This window comes from Harpia harpyja, chromosome 5, assembly GCF_026419915.1.
Source record: "Harpia harpyja isolate bHarHar1 chromosome 5, bHarHar1 primary haplotype, whole genome shotgun sequence".
Classification (NCBI taxonomy): domain Eukaryota; kingdom Metazoa; phylum Chordata; class Aves; order Accipitriformes; family Accipitridae; genus Harpia; species Harpia harpyja.
The window spans coordinates 59,996,638-60,014,120 of NC_068944.1; the positions used below are offsets into that span (position 1 = coordinate 59,996,638).

Here is a 17,483-nt window from a genome sequence, read left to right on the forward strand (position 1 = left end):
GTGAAAACACTTCTGTGAAACCTTTTGTCTAGCTGCTGCTCCATTATTCTGTTTTCCATTGGTTTGAGTTCCTTGAGGGAACTTGTACACCCACTGCGTACACTTGTTTTCTTTCCCTCCTACTGCCATAGGCTCCCCCTTTTCCCTCTCATACTTGGCCTGTTGGCCATGTCCTTTTTTTTTTTTTTTTCTTTACTGAAAGCTAGACTTGATTGCCTTCACTGTCATTCTTGACTATGGAGGAGTGACCTGCCAGGATGATGGAAAAATCATCCTTTCCTTGACTGTGCTATAGTTGTTCATGTTTGCAATGTCCTGTGTTCATTTGTCTGAAGGGTTTTGGAACAAAATGCTCACTTGTTCTTCTCATGTAGGACATATATAAAACAAAACAGTGCTTTCATTTTAGTATGTTTCTGGAGGTTGGGATTTAAGAGAGATAGTTGATTTGGGGGGAAAAGAAGGAGAATGAGTAAGTAATTAGAAGTTAAGAACAGCATTGTGAGAGGGTGGATGTAAGTAAGGGTGCAAGTGAATCTCGGGGGGAGGTGGGCAGTGCCTGAGCCTCAACATTTTCAGCAGCTTAGGGGCCTGTCAGGTACCTCTTAAGCTGAATATTAAAGAAAGGCTGCTTTGTTCCTGGGTTAGAAAGAAAAATGCATGATGGGATTATCAACAGGCATTGCTTCAGCTCAGGAAGGAGCTGACTTGGTTGCTATGCTATAAACCGGAATTCAGGCAGACTTCTGCTATTTTACCCTTAGCCTACGAGCTGCTTGTCTTCCCCACCTGCGCGGTTTGAGACAAGACATTCCGGTGCGGTATGGGTGTGGGTATGAGCATTTTCTAAACTCAGGAAAAAAAGGACAGGAGTTTTTATTGAACTGTTTGGAGGCTGATGGTCCTCCCCTAGCTACTCTGTACAGCACCAGCAGGATCCAGGTGAGACGTAACTGAGACTAAAGCGAAATATTAGAGGGAAAAAAATTAGGATGGCATGTTTGTGGCAACAACTGACACATCCTCTGTGGATCAGGGAACAAAGGCCAGTCCCCTGAAGTCTGGGACTGGAGCATTCATCATGGTGCTTCAGGCCTCTTCTTACAAAGGGCACCTTGAGTTGTCTACATCCTTGCAGTATGGAGGAGGGAAGGTGGAGGCTTGGAAACGAGCTGAATTTTGGGTAGAGATCAGAGCAAGGACCTTTATCAGGAATGTGATGGGAACTGTCACCTCTCACTGAGCATAGTTAAATGCCTTATGAGAGTTGAGTGGACTGAAAGAGTTTTAAGGGGAGGAAGCAATTTTGACATTATTCTGGTGTTAGCAACTTATGTCTTAAACAGCACGTTTAAAAACACTGCCGCTAAATGGAGCCTGCCCAAAACATAGATGGAAATGAGTTCAGCCTATTGAAATTTTAAATGAAGTGTAGGTTTGTGCTGCTTTGTTGCCTCTTGCTGCAAAAGAAATCCGCGCAGTCACAGGTGACTGTCTCTCCTAGAACTGAAGATCACTTTTTCCTCTAAATTATGCTCCATTTCACCACCACTCAAAGTGAAGATCACTTAAACAATAGGGGCTGTAAAAAAGAAATCCCAAATTTTAATAAAGTTGGTAACATTGGGTATAAATATTGCTCTCTTGGTCTTTGAACAGACATACTTTAAAATAGGAGTAAGGCATTTTCTATAATGTGTTCCAGTCCCAAGAGATATCTAGGAATGATGAAATTCCATGGTTGTGTAAAATCTACATTAGTCCCTCCCAACTATTAATTTTGGCCCTAGCATCCATGTAATTAAAAGGCTTTTGAAAGCGACCTTTGAGCAATATGTGTTGCGGTAGTGTCATAAGGCAAGCCAGCTGGCCTGCAGGAACCCAAGAAGGCAGGAGAGCATGGAAGAGGAAGTTACCGGCAAAGAAAACAAGATGCTCTTGTGGCCATCTTTGTGAATTCTTGGGGACTATGTTACATCACATTGTCTATTAGATTTCTCTTCCTTAATACAACACTTAATGAACCCTCTTGAATCTTTGTTGCAAATGCAAATAATTCAAAACCCAGGCATCCCAGGGACATGAAAAGTCTCCAAGTTGCTTCTGGAAGCATCAGGTGTATCACCCTCTTGAGTGTTGCAAATGCTCCCCACATGCTGGCCAATTATTCCTCCTCCCTTGTGGCTTACTAATAACTCCCTTCTTCCCAACAGCTGCAGAGCAATGCATGGCACTGTCAGGCTTCACGAGACCTCTTCTGCTCTGGGTTGCACAGGAAAATACTACACTTGCTTTGCTGAAGGGGAAAATGGGAGGCCAGTGAGGTTTAAATGGCCAGAGGTGGTGACGAGAGCTGGGGGTGGAGCTAGACAAACCCCACTGTTTCATCTGTTGGGTAATGTTGCCCTCCTCTGATCTATGCTCAGATCTCAGGTTTTGGACATGGAGAATTCATGGTCACCGTTGTATCTCAGTGTGCACACCGAGACTGCATGACCCTTGGCCAGGTTAAACAAGGCCTTCCGCACCTCTGTTAAATGCCAGGAAGACTGATATTCTTCTCGGAGGGCAGAAGTGAGAAGTTACAAGTTTCCAGAAGACTGCATTGGGTTAACGATTAGGTCACTTCCATCTGTTAAGGCAGCGTGGGAGCGGCAGAGTGGGTGGCGTGCGTGTCCACAGACCGACTGGAGCCTTCTTCTCTGGCTGAGTGCTTGTGCTTGGAGCTGTACTTAGGTTTTCTCAGACTAACTCTGTTCTCTGGGTCCTGATGGTTCCTTATGCCCTAATCCAGTGCCTCCTCCTGCTTGGCCTGTGCCTGACAGCTCAGCTGAGATGGGGTATTTTTTATAGCATTGCTACAATAAAACACTCGCACATGTGTGCCGTTTCTAACATGCTTTACTGAACTTGTGATTATAAAGGTAATTTACAATAAAGCAATTAAATAAACAATAAGTTAAAACACAATAAATTTATACATAGTATTTCAAAGGGCTCGAAAGACTATCAGGTTCCAATACAGTAAGACTTTAAAACAACATTAAGATTCAAAGTGTAGCCACGTCTATACTTATCATTGTAACAAGTTTCAAGACTCCCAACAAGGTACATTTTTGGTTACAGTCCCCGAATATGCACAAGACCAGTGAAATGCTCGAGCAATTATACGATTGAGAAGAGCACTACACGAGACAGGCATGAACGATGTGCTGGAAGCTGCCTGGGGTGTATGAGTTTTACGTCTAAATTGAATTGACACTTCAGACAACAAATGGAAAGCGCTAGCATGCTTTCTGGAGCACGTGTGTGATACCCTTAGTGGGAACGAGTCTCCATGTCACTTACTTAACACTTTAGTTTCACAAATGTTTTAGGTTACTGCTGCCTAAAAAAATATTCCACCTTTCTCTAGCCATTTGTTCCCACGTGCGTCTCGTGCTACCCTTGAGCCAGTGCAAAGCACTTGCCCAGTGAACCAGCCAGGGAAAGTGACTGAGCTTAATGCTAACCCAGAACACGAAAGAGCACTAACTGTAATTCTTGATTTCCCTGGTCGTTTTCACTGTGCAGATGCACTGGCACCAGAAAGACACCAGCACAGGGGAGGGGACAGTGCCTGGGAGCAGGAGGACTATTTCTGCAGGCAGCGGTACTGTTAAAAACACCAGTTAAAAACATCTTGTGGAACTACAGGGTTCAGCTTTTTTTATTTTGAAACAAGGAACATGTTTTCGAACCTATTTATAGTGCAAATCAAATAGCCAAAAGCAAAATGATGGACTCTGCCAGAATATACAATAACTTTTTATTATCTATCTCATCCCTCCTTCTCTCTGCTTCAGCCAGTTGGTGCCCAGGGACAGAGTGGACTTTAGGTTTTGATATTGAAGGGTGTACGGCGTAAAGAGTGCAGGGCCACCAGGCAGCAACCACGAAGCAATGCTCCAATGTTGTAAACAGGATCTGTTCCTCCCCTCTGAGTACTGAAAACCCACATGATAGTTGGTACAACAGGGGCTGCTACAGCCAGAACATCTCTGAGGAGGCTGCTGCTCCAGTATCTCCTCTTTATTCCTGTCTGAGAGAAAGTATTGACGTACCCAAAGGCTTCATCATCATGAGGTTCTGTAAAATCAAGTTCTTTCATGAAACGGTTTTCATTAACTCCGTGCTCCACCTTCCTGCATGGAGACTCCATAGGAGACAAAAGGATGGCAGAGTTTGGATCACTTGGAGTTAAGTCCACTATGATACCAGAATCACTGAAGCTTCCAAGAGAAAATTCACCCAATTCCTTCAGTGAAGAAGGTGGGCTTAGAGGACAGGCATCTTGAGCTCTGAAGATGTTTTGAATAAGCTGCTCCACATCTAGGCTATATGGCACCACGTCAGTCTGGATGGCCTGTTCCACCATCATGTTGCTGCTTTCCTCCTCCTCTTGGGAAGAAGTTAGTTTTTCATCCAGAATATTTTCAAGCATCTCTTTATTCACAGCAGAACTGGAGGGAGCTAGATCACTCAACTCAGAGGTTGTGGTGGTCAAACTCTCTTCAGATGAATCAGTCCCGTTAGCTGTGTCCTCATTAAGAAGCAGCCCACTATCTGCCACCTCCTCCAAAACTTGGTCCTCTGTGATGAGGCTGTCTGGCGTTGTGGCACACAACGCTAACGGCTTCCCCTCTGAGTCACTCGTGTACTCCAGGCTCTGCTCATCCCTCACAGAGCTGTTCTGAGCCAGCTCCATGCTCTGCAGCAAAGATTCCAGTTTTTTGTTTTGAATGTTTATGTCTACGAAGTATTTCTGAATTTTTTTGTCCTTCTCAGCCAAGCTGTTTTTCATGGTTTCAATAACCTGCTTGAGTTGTTTAATTTCGCTTCTTGCTTCCTTTAAGGCCAGCTCTGCCTCCACACGGTTACACTCTTCTTCAATCCAGTCTTCCCTCATCCGTCCCAGCTGAGCTTTGAGCTCTTCTATTTCTGTCTCCCTGTAGCAAAATAAAAATGTTGTAACACTTCTGCTGACTGGTCAGTTAAAGAGTCAATGTGAGGCTCTACCACACAGGATGGCTCTGCTGCGAGATGTTCTGAGACGGAAGCAAATTGCTCCATGCACCATTTGCTGCCACCTCTCAGAGAGCTGGCAGGGTGTGAGCCGGCTGCCAAGACACGCGGGCTGATGGCTAACTGGAGTCAACGACCTCGCCACACAGCTAGCAGCCTTGTGGGCTATGCCATGGTCCCGGACGTTTAAGGCGCAAGTGGTGACCTCTAGGTTAGGTCCAACCAGTACAGCGCTTAACGTCTCACCTACTGCCTCGCCCTGGAGGAAATGAGAAACAGCTGCCTGGACGCATCCCCCGTGCCTGCCAGCAGCTCGTCGGGAACAGCCAGAGCCAACACTGGCCTCAGAGAGCAGGTCAGCTCGGGGCTGCAGGCACCCGGCTTGCTTTGCCCAGCGTGGAGGCAGAGGCTGCTGCCTTGACTTGCAAGCAAGCGGGGAGAGAGGGCCCCTACGTGAGATCCAGCCCTCGCAGATGCAGAGGTCAGGCTATTCCAAGCTGGAGCACGGGGTCCCTGGGACTCTGCATTGGGGCTCCGTTCAGACACCCCTTTGTGCCCGCTTGGGTTGAGTGTGCTGGAGAGCCAGCTCTCAGAGCCTGGTTTCAGTAAAAGAGATGACATCTGCTGCTGTGTAATGCACATTGTCACTTCTTTGCTCAGCATCCATACAGAGGGCTATTGTGAAAAATTCAATATCTAAGCGACAAAAACACAACTGCGCACACTGGTTTGTGTAAGAGCTTTTCTTTCATTAGGGGAGAAGGGGGACATTTGCAGTCATATTTCGCTGGGTGAGGTAGAACAGGAGACTAAGGTAATACATGCTGGCAGGTAGAAACTTTTATGTATACAAGGTCTCAGTGCTAAATCAGACTGGTAAAAAATTATCCTTTAAAAATATTCTATTGGGAAAGTTCAAAAAAGGGAAAAGAGACAGCCATATTCATAACTAAACTGCATGGTACGTATTCACGGAGTGTGCTATGAAACCTGAAATACCTGAAAACAACCTAATCAGACTGATCATATTTCAAATTTCTTAATGAACAATTTATGTGGTCAAGAAATGACTAAAAATATTCAGGATTCCCACCGCTAAATGCTCCTGAATAAATCTTTCTAACTCTGATTTCTGTAGTGAAATATACCTTTCCTTAAGTTTGGTCTCAGATTCCTTCAGCTTTGTTTTCAAATGCCGTACTGTAACTTCTTTCTGCTGCAGAGGAGTCAAATACTGCTCTGGATTTTGTGGCTTAATGCTGTGATTATCACTACAAGAATTGTATCTCCCTGATCGCCTGAAAAGAAAAAAAAAAAACCATCACATAACATCACTCCTACAGTTCTTCAGTCCTGGCAAAAAGAAAAACATCCCATTGACTGATACAAAGCTGAGTCTACACTGGGCTCGTGTGGGGCTCCTCAGTGTCCGCACAAGTGACTCCCTCTGGCAAATCAAAGTACTCGAGGAAACGGCTGACTTGTGGCTACAGTGCAAAATTTACTATTTACTGTACTTAGTTTTGGTGCCATTACATCAAATGAGACATTTAACTTTCAAATACCTAGCCATCCCCTCACTCGAAATGGGTGGCGTGCCCCAGAGCAGGCAGCTGGGCCACTGGCGAGGGCACACCACTGTAGACACGGCCAGGTGAGGTCGTGTATGGACCGAGTTCAGCTCCATACGTGAGTTATGAAGCTGAGCACCCTGAAACCTAGATTCATCCTATCTAGCTTTAGGTGTGTATGTGACACGCTTGGCTGCGGAATTGCCTGAGAGAGAGAGGGAAACAGCAGCAGCATGGTGGCAATTTCTTCTCTGCAATATGTGTCGCATGCTCTGGCAGGTATCTCTTTTCTTTGCTGTACAGGAAACTGCACAGGGAGGTGCCTAAAGCTGGGCAGGGTGAATTTTCGCTCAAGTGTATAATGTTTTCTATACTACCCCACCCAACTCTCTCCAAAGCAAAAAGACCCTTATACAAAAGAACCAGTAAATCCACATAAGAACTGATGGCACAAAACCACATGAAGGAGCCTGCCTTGGAGTGAAAACCAACTACAAAGGGCTTTCACTAAAAGTAACCTTGAATTTTACAGTGCTGAAACAATAAAGCTTTTACACGGGATGGAGCACTCTGTTGACTGTCAAGCCACCAACATGAGAAGTCACACCAATGCTGAGGAGCAAGGTGACCCGCTCGGCAACTCAGACAGCTGATCCTACGTTACAGTGCAGAGAAGGTAAGTCAGTGCGCTGAACACCAGCATGCTGAAATAAAGACTTGCCTCATCACTGGGCTGCTGTCGCTTCCTTTGTACGAGCCTGAGTTGCTGCTGCTGGCTGAAGAAGCCCTGTAACTCTGATGGATGTTAGCAGGACTCAGCTGGTTTTTGCACAGTGTTGACAAAGGGTCCTTTTCATGGGAAGCAGGTGGGCTGGCTCCGGACTTGTAGGATAAGGATCCATTATTCCGACCATAAGGGCCACGACTGGAGGGGAACAAAAACGGTTAAAGCATATTGGATTATCCTCATCATGCAACCCATTATCCATCTTATTTTACACACAAAGTTGTCTAAACACTAAACCAGATAGATAACTGTGGCCAGGAAGTAAGAAAGTCCTGAAGTCATCAGCCACTGCACATTCCTTCACTGCCTGGGGCTCTCAGTCTGAATTGCGTGATCTAGGGAATCCTCGGCCATTTTCACACTTCTCTGTGGACAGCACGGTTCCCAGTGACTCCATCAGATCATCCACATTCCCTGAACGTCTGACTCCTTTAAGTAATGAGAGGACTGCAGCCTGGACTGGTGCCAAAAGAACCACATTTCGGCTTTCCCTGGCCAGGCCTGCGGAGAGATGCCCAGCCCTGGAGGTTTGCTGTAATACTGCTTTCATGCTCCTCAGCAAGCAGCCTGAGGGATCACAGTGTGCAGTGAAAACAGATTTTGTTTGAGCCACTGTTCTTTTCTGCCTTTGGCATACTGGGTGCTGCAGCTGTCATTGTCAGCTATTCATTCACTTAGATATAGTTTGAACCCCACTGAGAGCAGGCTGAAATAGCATTAAAATAGACAAAGGAAAGCACAGCCTTTTCTTTCTTCTTTCCAGTTTCCCTCATACATATCTACCTTTCTCTTCCCACTCCTTATTAAACAAACTGTCAACTGTGTGTGCTTGAAAGCAATTCATATCTGCACTGTCCGACAGCGGCCAAAGGGCTGGGGCGCTCTGAGGACAGCTTCTCAAGGTGCGTTCCTCGCTTGCTCAGTTCTTTTGCCTTCCTGCACTACTACTATGCTGCTACCTTCATCCTTGCATGGAAGTTGTTCTTCTAAACTGTAATGAAAGGGCAAGTTTGAAAAAAATACGGAAAAAGGCAAATCCAGCCAGCAGAAGAGAAAGCTTGAACATAAAAATTTAAATACCACAGAATTATGAAGCAAAATCTCTTCTTAAAATTGTCTGACTTGGTTTCCTCCCTTCTCTGAAAATGGAACAGTTTATAAGGAACAGATGGTTGAGTGGCTGCTGCAAACCTTCATCACACTGCTGCGGTTTGGGTGATTTTATAATCATTTTACAATGAAGTGCAGGACTGTGGTTTGTGACAACATTGAAATGTTTCATAGTGAGTTAAGTCAAACAGTTAAAAAAGAACATATTGCAAAGGAGACATCTCCTTCCGCTTTGTACAGTACAGTATCAACTCTAGTGTGAGGCAGAACTTGCACAGGCTGTGCATAACACACCAATGCATTTGAAGGAGCCTTATTACAGAGGACTTCTGTCCAATAAAGTAGGTCAGTATGCTCTAATTTAAAGTTATGTTTATATGCACAATATTATATTAAATGATACATAATCTTACTGAAAGTAAGGTGATTTTAGGGCTTCATATTATACTTAGTACTGTTCTTTCCCCACAGCCAGTACCTTTACTTGCTAGATTTAATCTAGAGAGTGCTTAAGTAATGTTTATTTTTCTAACAGTCTCACAACACAGATAGGAAACCACTCATTAAGCATCATTCTGCCGATCTCTGTACTCTGGGGCACACTGCGACCTTGGAGATGTCTGTGTGACTTCAGCATACAGGTATCCCGCTGCCGGTCCCAGTCTGCCTGCCAGCTCTTCCACAACCAGTCCTGTCAATTTGAATTCCTTCCTCCTACCCCAAAAAATGTAACCAGCAGGGATTGTGTGGGCAGAGCACAATGCGCGCTGCTCCATCCGAACGCCCCCGAATTCGCAAGCTGTCTCGATCTTCACTTCACACATGATAGGGAGAAGTCGTACAGAAATCTTTCATGAAAGGTTCATTTAGATAGATGACTATGATGATTTTTTTTTTTATTTGCATATAGTTTTAGTTATATAAAGGCTAGGCAAGGGTGTTTAAGAAAAAAGCGTCAAAGGCAATACTGTGTACTTCTTCCTACAAAAAATAAGGTCAGGATCTGGAAAGTTATATGCCAAGCTGATAATTTAATACAGAGAGAAAACGAAGTGATAAGACCAAAAGGGTACGGTTAACTGGCTAGAAGTACTGCTGTTAACTAACATACACCCAGTTGTTTCCTCCTCCACTCCAGCCAATGCCTTTTCTGTCTTACCTGATTGCATCTCCCATACTTGTTATGAATAAACAACAAAAAAATACCAGTCGGCTGATCTGGCGTATTGACAATTTTTGTGCTTCAAATACAGCATTTTTTTTTCTTTCTCATATCACAGTTCTCATCAGTGTAAGTAAGTGCTGCCCGAGAGCACAGTGTTACCCAAAATGTTTTAAAACTCACAATACTGGTATTGTATGTATTAACTGCAAGACCTTACACAGCAGTCTATCTTTGCACTAGCAACACTTGCAATATTCAGGAAAAATTGCTTTGCTTACTTGCGAGAAAAAGAAGATCTTTTGCTTCCAGCAGCAGACATATGGACTTCAGGCGCTGAAATACTGCCTGTGCTGCTTGAAGAGCTAAAATCAGCTTCACTCCCTGGAAAGGAAAAGGGAAGAGTGAAAACATGATGGAAATTATAACTCAAAGACTGTTTTCAAAATAACAATGAATCACAAGCATCCTTCCTTTGTCCGTCCTGTGTGAATGTCAGAAGTTGCATAAATTTTCAAACATCCCTGAGGACAAGCGCTGGATTTTTTCCAGATTTTCAACATTTCTTCAGAACTGGCACTTCAACAAGAGCAGAAAAAACATTTGGACACAAAACCCTCAGGCTACAGAAGCCATTTTAGGACTCGGCTAGGAACATTTGTTGTGACAACCTGTTTGCTTTCTCACAACCATCAATAGATGAATGAGGCTGCTCAGGAGGCTCCTTCAGAAGCACAGTGATTAGGAGCCCACAACTGTAACCGGAGATTTCTTTTGCTTTAAATCATACAAAAATACTATTTGCTGGGAGGACAGCTGCTTCTATTTTGGTTTCTGAGATGATGTACACATATATGTATATATGTATAAATGTGTACAGGCTAACAGGGTATATGCATATATCTATGTACACACGTATGCAGGTTTTCATGTGGCACTGAAGCATAGTAAGGCAGTTCTAAGAGCCTTAAAATAATCCAATAATTACATGTGGCTCTCAAGTGCTTCTCAGGTGCTAAGCCATCTATCTGATTACTGACTTTCTATGGATAACAGCTTTTATTTCCCAAGCTCTGGCATATAAAAGGAAAACTGCTCTCATTTTGCTAGGGCCAGTAGTAGGTAGGTGTACTAAGAAAGTCTTATCATGGCAAGAAAATCACCCTAAAGTTGTCAGGATTTTTTTCAGTCTGTCGCTCAAATGGCAAATGTCCCAAGCCATATCCAGGTCTTATGCTGCAGAGCCACAATAATGGCTGATGACTTTATCTGAGGGGTGGAAATAACTTTCCAACATCCTTTAAGCAGCCGATCAGGGGGAGCTTCTCTCACCTGAGAACTTCTGGGTGCCGTCCCACACACAGACACCCCTGGCCAGTGGCTGCAGACTTACCACAAATCCCATTTTTGCTATCTTTTCCACGAGGGGGAGATGCAGCTGCAGCTACCATCATCCCCGCCGTGGCAGATAAACCTTCAAGTGCACAATCCCTCCTAAATCCTTCGCAGAGCTGATGGGGATGGGCACATCTTGCACCCCTGAATACCTGGGACTGGGAAAAGGCCTTGTCAGAGCCTGTCTTCACAGCCTTAAAGAGGATGAGACATCCAGCAACCATCCTTACCATCTGGCAACTCTTAGCAACCGGTCTTAGGATCAGGCGCATTCGGATTTAACCCAATACTTTCACAACCACACCAGGTCTGAGACCAGCCCCTCTTTCTCTGTGCCTCTGGTTCAGCCCAGCCCAGCCTATTCCTCAGCCCAATTTCAAAGTGCTCAAATGCAAAGCTTTTAGCTCTTCAAAAGGGTTATCCCAGGCACCCAGCTTTATCACCTCTAACCAACTCCATACCCAGTACAACACCCCTGATATAATCAGACCCAAGTCACCAGAGCTGTAACCAGATCAGAACTGCATGCAAGTCTGCAAGGGGAGGGAGGGAGAGCAGCAAAGTCACTTTGTTTCACAGAGTATTTATATCATGTGTACAGATGTAGATGTCAGTGACCCTCTCCTTGGGGAAGCAAAATGACCGTGGGACATGATGTCCAAAGCTGCAAGAGAGTTTTCCTGATAAACAAAACATTCCCATCTATAAGACTAAAGTAGACTCCGAATATTGTCTCGGTACCACACTACTCCCAAATCTACTTTTCCGAACAAGACCCAAATAGGTAAACGCGTTGCAAGGATGTCATACCTCCAGTGTTCGGGTCCCCGAAACATTCCTGCCCTTGCAAGACACCAGCAGCTTCCCAAAGCCGAGTCCTGGCTGAGGCACAGAGAGCAGGAGCCCTAGCTGAGGCTCATCTCTCGTTAAGTAGACCACATCATAATCAGATCTTGCTATCGAAAGCATTTCAAGGAAGCAAAGCTTAATAATCGCCTCTCCCTGACCCGCCTGGCTTGGAGCGCAGCGCTGGGAAGGGCTGCCAAGCTAGGCACTGCCGATAAGAGTCAGCAGAACCTGAAGACGCAACCACCTCGACGGCTGAGCTTTCTGAAAGACTGAACTGCATCTGAGACCAAGAACTATGTCTGCGAAGCACGAATTAACCTTCCTGGCCCCAATTCTGATAACAGCTACACACAAGCTTACCACTGAGCACAGGAGACTACTTATGTTTAAAATTAGGCATGCGCTATTTATAGGATCTTTGAGAACATTTTATAAATTAAAGGGGTCACTGCTAGTAATGGTTCCAAGTGTGTTAGTGATGTTCAAGCCAGCTTTGCATGTAGCACAGCTCAACAGCAATGTTACTAGGAGACTGTAAAAAATATTTTCTTCCATTTGGTAGACATCTCTAAGCAAAACAACATGGCATCTATCCATATAATATCGATTGCAACATATTCTCCTGGGTAAGTGTGACTTCTATCTTACAAATGTCTTAACAAAGAGATGAAACTCCTTGCCTAGCAGCAATGTGGGCAGGAGCCTCTCATCTCTCCGAACACCATTCCCCAGGCTGACAACTCCCTAAGGACGCCTGTTGACTATGTTTGTTGCTGTGACAATGTGACTGCAAAAACTCACACATGTAAGCCCCAGAACAGCCCACCGATTCAGCATTAACCATGAAAGAGGTCGACATTTCTCAAAAACATATGTGCTTAGTTGCTGGCTGGAGTTAAACCACAACACATATTCTTTTGTCCTAAGTGGCTATAACACTTCTTTTGCCCTGATCTGAGGCTTCCCTGTTAAGAGGACTGTCTCACCCACCCTTTCTGGTAAAAGATGCTGCACGTTGAGCCACTGGCTTCAGCAGTATCTCATTTGAAGTTCATTCACACATAGCCTTCCATGCTGCAGCCACTCAGTGCCACAGCACTAACAGCCTGCCAGCAGGCGAGCCAACTCGCAAATATGCTGTGATGGAAATGCTCGTGCTGCACGTATGGCATGCGATGCTGGGAAGCCCATTGCTCCAGCCTCCCTCCGCCTCCAGGCAGCAGCACACCCACGCCATGGGAGTGGAGCTGTGTACTGCTCTGTGCAATGGGAAGAAAAACACAAGGATGGCCAACAAAGTCCTGTAACATTTTCCAGGATTGCTCCTTGCCTGGAACGGGTATCTGAGAAGCTGGAGTGAAATAGTGCAGCATCTAGCACCATCCCTGCTCTTTACTGCTCGATGGGCAAGGGCACCGAGCTAAGAGTGTGCTGCAGACAGCATCATGCTTTGTGCTGCCTTTTAGCCTTCGTGCTGCCCTGACAGCACCGTGACAGTCACCTAGCTCCAGCTGACATGGAGGGGAGGAGAAGGGAGCCTGCAACCCCAGGACTGCGTGCCGTACTGTCTGCAATGAGGAGTGCAGGCAGCGCCAGCAGGCACAACCCAGGCAGAGGCAAAGCCAGAGAAGGTGGTGACTGTCTGTCAGATGTGTGGTTGGGGACCACTGCTCAGGGGGCTAAGACTGTTCTGCCGCAGCACTGCTATCGACTAGGCAACCTCCTACTAATTACTCAAGGGCAAATTTTCCCATCCTGCATCATGTGATGCAAGTACAAACTTCGGGGCAGGATTGAGGAGAGGGAGAAAGAGTTGCCTGTGCAAGGGCAGGTACGCCTCCAGCTGGCACCGGTGCATGTTTATCCCACTCATGCAGTGCAGCCGCTGCGCTCACAATTTGGGTGTAGAAAAGCCCCACCTCGAACTCTGCTCTCTTCACTGCCTCAGCCATAGTGCAAGGATAATGACACAGTACAGCCAGCATATCACATATTGCATTCACAGTTTTTACAGGTAGAACAGATTACGTATAGTTGGCCTACCGGGACAGTATGCAAGCACAGAAATACCGTGTCAGGTATGTATATATGTATATAGAGACAGTATATACATTTCTTACACAGAGTCACACAATAACCCCACATGCACGCCTGGAGTATGGCATCCCAGTCTGCTATTTCTAGCCATTACAGATGGTTGGATACCTTGTTGTATGGTCTTCTGGCCTTGATATTAAAATTTTGCTTGCACTTCAGCAGTTAAATCTTTCTCCTTCTATAAGAATAAAGCTCAAACTTTCTTCTGTGCATTTTATTGTCCATTTGCTATCTAAATAGTAAGATTAAAATATGGAAAAGAGGAAAAAGTTCAAGTAATATCTATCTGTGACAGGAACATTTGACAGCTGAGCAGCAGAACTGGATTCCTGAAACTCAGGGTACACATGAGCTTATTAAAATTTAGGGGTTTTGTGCAAGTCCTTCCTATTTGCAACTGCACCACTGTTTCATAGCTGCCAAAGTATATAAACCACAGAGTGTACCTATCTTCTGACTCCACGAACATGACCTCTTTATATATATATATATCAGTCTTGACGCTAGGTTTTGCATATAGTCACCCAGTGAAACAGAGCTGTAAATAAAACAGTGCTGACAGAGACAGCTTGTCCTCAGAATGTAAAGCCCTTAAATTTGCTGAGCTTTCTTGCCTTCAAAAGCATCCTGTTATACAGCAAAGAGACCAAAATATGCATATATGTTCACCACTCTGGTGCAGCAACTAGAGGGATAAGTGGCACACTGTCTCTGTAGGTAGCTTTATTTAGAGACCCCAGGGGAAGAGATATGGCCTGACTGCATAAAAAATTCCAGCAAAGTCATTAGAAGCAGCTGGAAAAGTAGAGAGAATTTATTTGTAATGCCCACTATTGAAAGGACCTGTATTTTTAAGAGATTTGGTTTCATTTATCTTGAAATCTTTAACTTACAGCTACATGTCTAGCTCCAATCTTTAACAGCATAAACAGTATATTTCCAGGAAACACTAATGCTGCTTCTTTTCTATTTAATATGGGGTTGTTCCTGCAAGATTGTTTTTGTACACCACAAGCAATCTAGGAAAGAAAACCACACTGCTCACATGCACTGACAAACATTAGAAAAAGAAGCTGCAAAGAAATGTTGAAGAAGTCTTGCATTAACATTTCAGGCTTTCCTTCAGGTAACACCCTTAAAAATGACTCATTTTGAAGGCAAAGTCTCCTAGTGGGAAATGTACTCAATTCACAGTGTCAAGCCCATAGCTGACAGTGGGTTTTGGTTCCAGTCCCTGGCCTTTGACTTATTACTTATTTGACTTACTGTTACTGTAGGTGAGACTCTTATCTTGGATTTACTATTGTATTTCACACCAAACAGTAACTGGATAAAAGCAGATATAATCCTGGGAGCAAGGAGCAGGACACAGAACTCTCCTCCGTGTGGACTGCTCTGTTCTCTGGGCGACAGAAGCTGCTCCCACATGCTCTGCCTCTGCCCATGTCTCACACTCTCCACTACCATGAGGTCCAGAATCAGTGGAGGAAGCTGAGGATGCCCAGTAGGTCGCAGTGGTTCAGGAACTCTTATGAGAAGTGTGGATTTGAACTCCTTTAGTCTAAGGAGGGCACTGAACTCAGATCTTTTCCCCAAGAAACTCAAACTGCTCAGCTGCGACACAAAACAGGGTATTAGCACTAGCACTGGCTGTATTTCAAAGGAATGAAACATGCTGGTTGTCTGCACTCACAGAGATGGTCTAGCTCCAGTATGGAGGTTCAGAGTGAATCCGAGGCACACACTCAGGACTACAAGTAGGTGGCTAAGTCTGGGAGACGGCACTCCTCTCTGGCATCTCCTGTGGACTGGTGGAGGTGTGTTCCTGCCTGGCATGCTCTCTGCTGTGAATCTTGGATCTCAGTACATAACCATCCCTTCTGATTTTATGCGCAGTTTAGTCATCAAGCTCAGTTTTGTGAGTTGGGCTCCCAGAACGATGGTGAGAAGCTGGGCACAGCAATGCCTGGCATCATCAATCCTGAGGGTACCAGCAGTCATCACCTCCCCTATCCACTGCACTGGCCAATGAAGCCACCACTCCCCACTCTTGGGTGGACACCCACCCAACTGCTTGCCAGTGCTTGCTCATCAGACAGATCAGTTAATCACCTTTCAGCTGACTGCACGGTGCAGTAACAGCTGGTAACTTGGGCAACTGGCAAAGATGCAGTCAGAGGGGATGTGCAGCAAAACGTTCAGTGTGACTCTCCACAAATTGTTTAAACCTGCTGGGTGAGGAGACTTCCAGCTCAATACCAGACAGAAGACTTTGGGGAAGAACTCCAGGGTAGATCCTGCTTCCCTGCATTTGGATCTAACTTGATTTTACAAATGATTCCCTCAATTCAGACTGATGGTTGTGTGATCTAAACTAATTATTTATCTTGATTTTTGCTCATCTTGCTTGCTTACTCTTCTTACTTTGGAAGAAGGGCTATCAAATAATTAAAATTTATCTCATTAAGCAGTTTTCTGATCTCATCTAAATACTATAGTTTCAGTAGTAATCTGAACTACATTAATGCAAATTATAAGCACTGCAGGTCTCAAAATGAATACAGAATGTGACTTGTGTATGCTGTGAAACGACAATCACTCAAGCTCTTCTCTAAAAACACAGTAACTACAAACTAATTACTGATATTGGCTGAGAGCCATCATGTATATTCTGCATATCACTATGATCTGGGTTTGTGTTTTTCTTAATTGTTTTTAATTCATGGATTTGTAGAGCAGCCACAAGCGGATGCTGGAACAGCCAAAGAGTCTAGGGGTTTTTTTCTGCTTTATATATATCTTAACAAGATTCTTCATACAGAAGTCACCCTGACCTAATTATTTTTTGTGCTTCTATATGCAGTTTGAGCTGTTCTAACAATACCTTAAAAATGGCTCTCATAAATTTTCTCTTCTCAGCCTGAAATGACCTTTGTCAGGGGGAACATATGTTCACGGAGCAGAAGGGAACAGTCTGGGGAACTAATCTTCCTGTTCAAACAAAAAGGCTCTTTGGATCAGAGATGGAAGGATGCTGCTTTGCTACAAAAACCTCAATAGAAACGTTGAGACTGGAGGTTCAAAAAATACAGATAGTTGTATAACATGATACTCAACTTGCATTTGACAGTTTTATAAAGTGGATGTGTAAATCTACCTATGGACAAAAATCTTTTATAAGCATGTAGTGTCACCTCAGGATTTTTTATGTACCTGGCAGTGCTATTTGGCCTGTTTGAAGGGAAATGCATAGGCTAGTCAGAAGTATTTTTAGGAGCTGGAAAATGTCATCTTTGGCAGGGATGACTTAGTAGGACGCAGAAAGGGAGCTAACTCTATCACAGACTGGGAAAACATCCCAGCCCTCCCGTCACGTTGGTGGCAGAAGTTTAACAAAGGGCTTTCAGAGGCCCCTTCAACACATCTCCTAAATCTGGTTCCCATGTGC

The 17,483-nt window shown here is 44.6% G+C and overlaps 1 protein-coding gene across 2 annotated transcripts in view; it reads right to left on the reverse strand.

Moving 5' to 3' along the window:
• Positions 1-2,883: 2,883 nt before the first annotated feature.
• The window catches only part of SYBU (syntabulin), a 44,843-nt gene continuing 30,243 nt past the window's right edge, over positions 2,884-17,483 (reverse strand). For both annotated transcript variants that reach the window (XM_052788295.1, XM_052788296.1), the window contains exons 4-7: positions 9,976-10,078; positions 7,357-7,560; positions 6,213-6,362; positions 2,884-4,988 (exon numbers count right to left, since the gene is read on the reverse strand). In XM_052788295.1, coding sequence (XP_052644255.1) covers positions 3,875-4,988; positions 6,213-6,362; positions 7,357-7,560; positions 9,976-10,078 — 1,571 coding nt within the window. In that variant the 3' untranslated portion in view covers positions 2,884-3,874. The remainder of the gene's footprint in view (positions 4,989-6,212; positions 6,363-7,356; positions 7,561-9,975; positions 10,079-17,483) is intronic.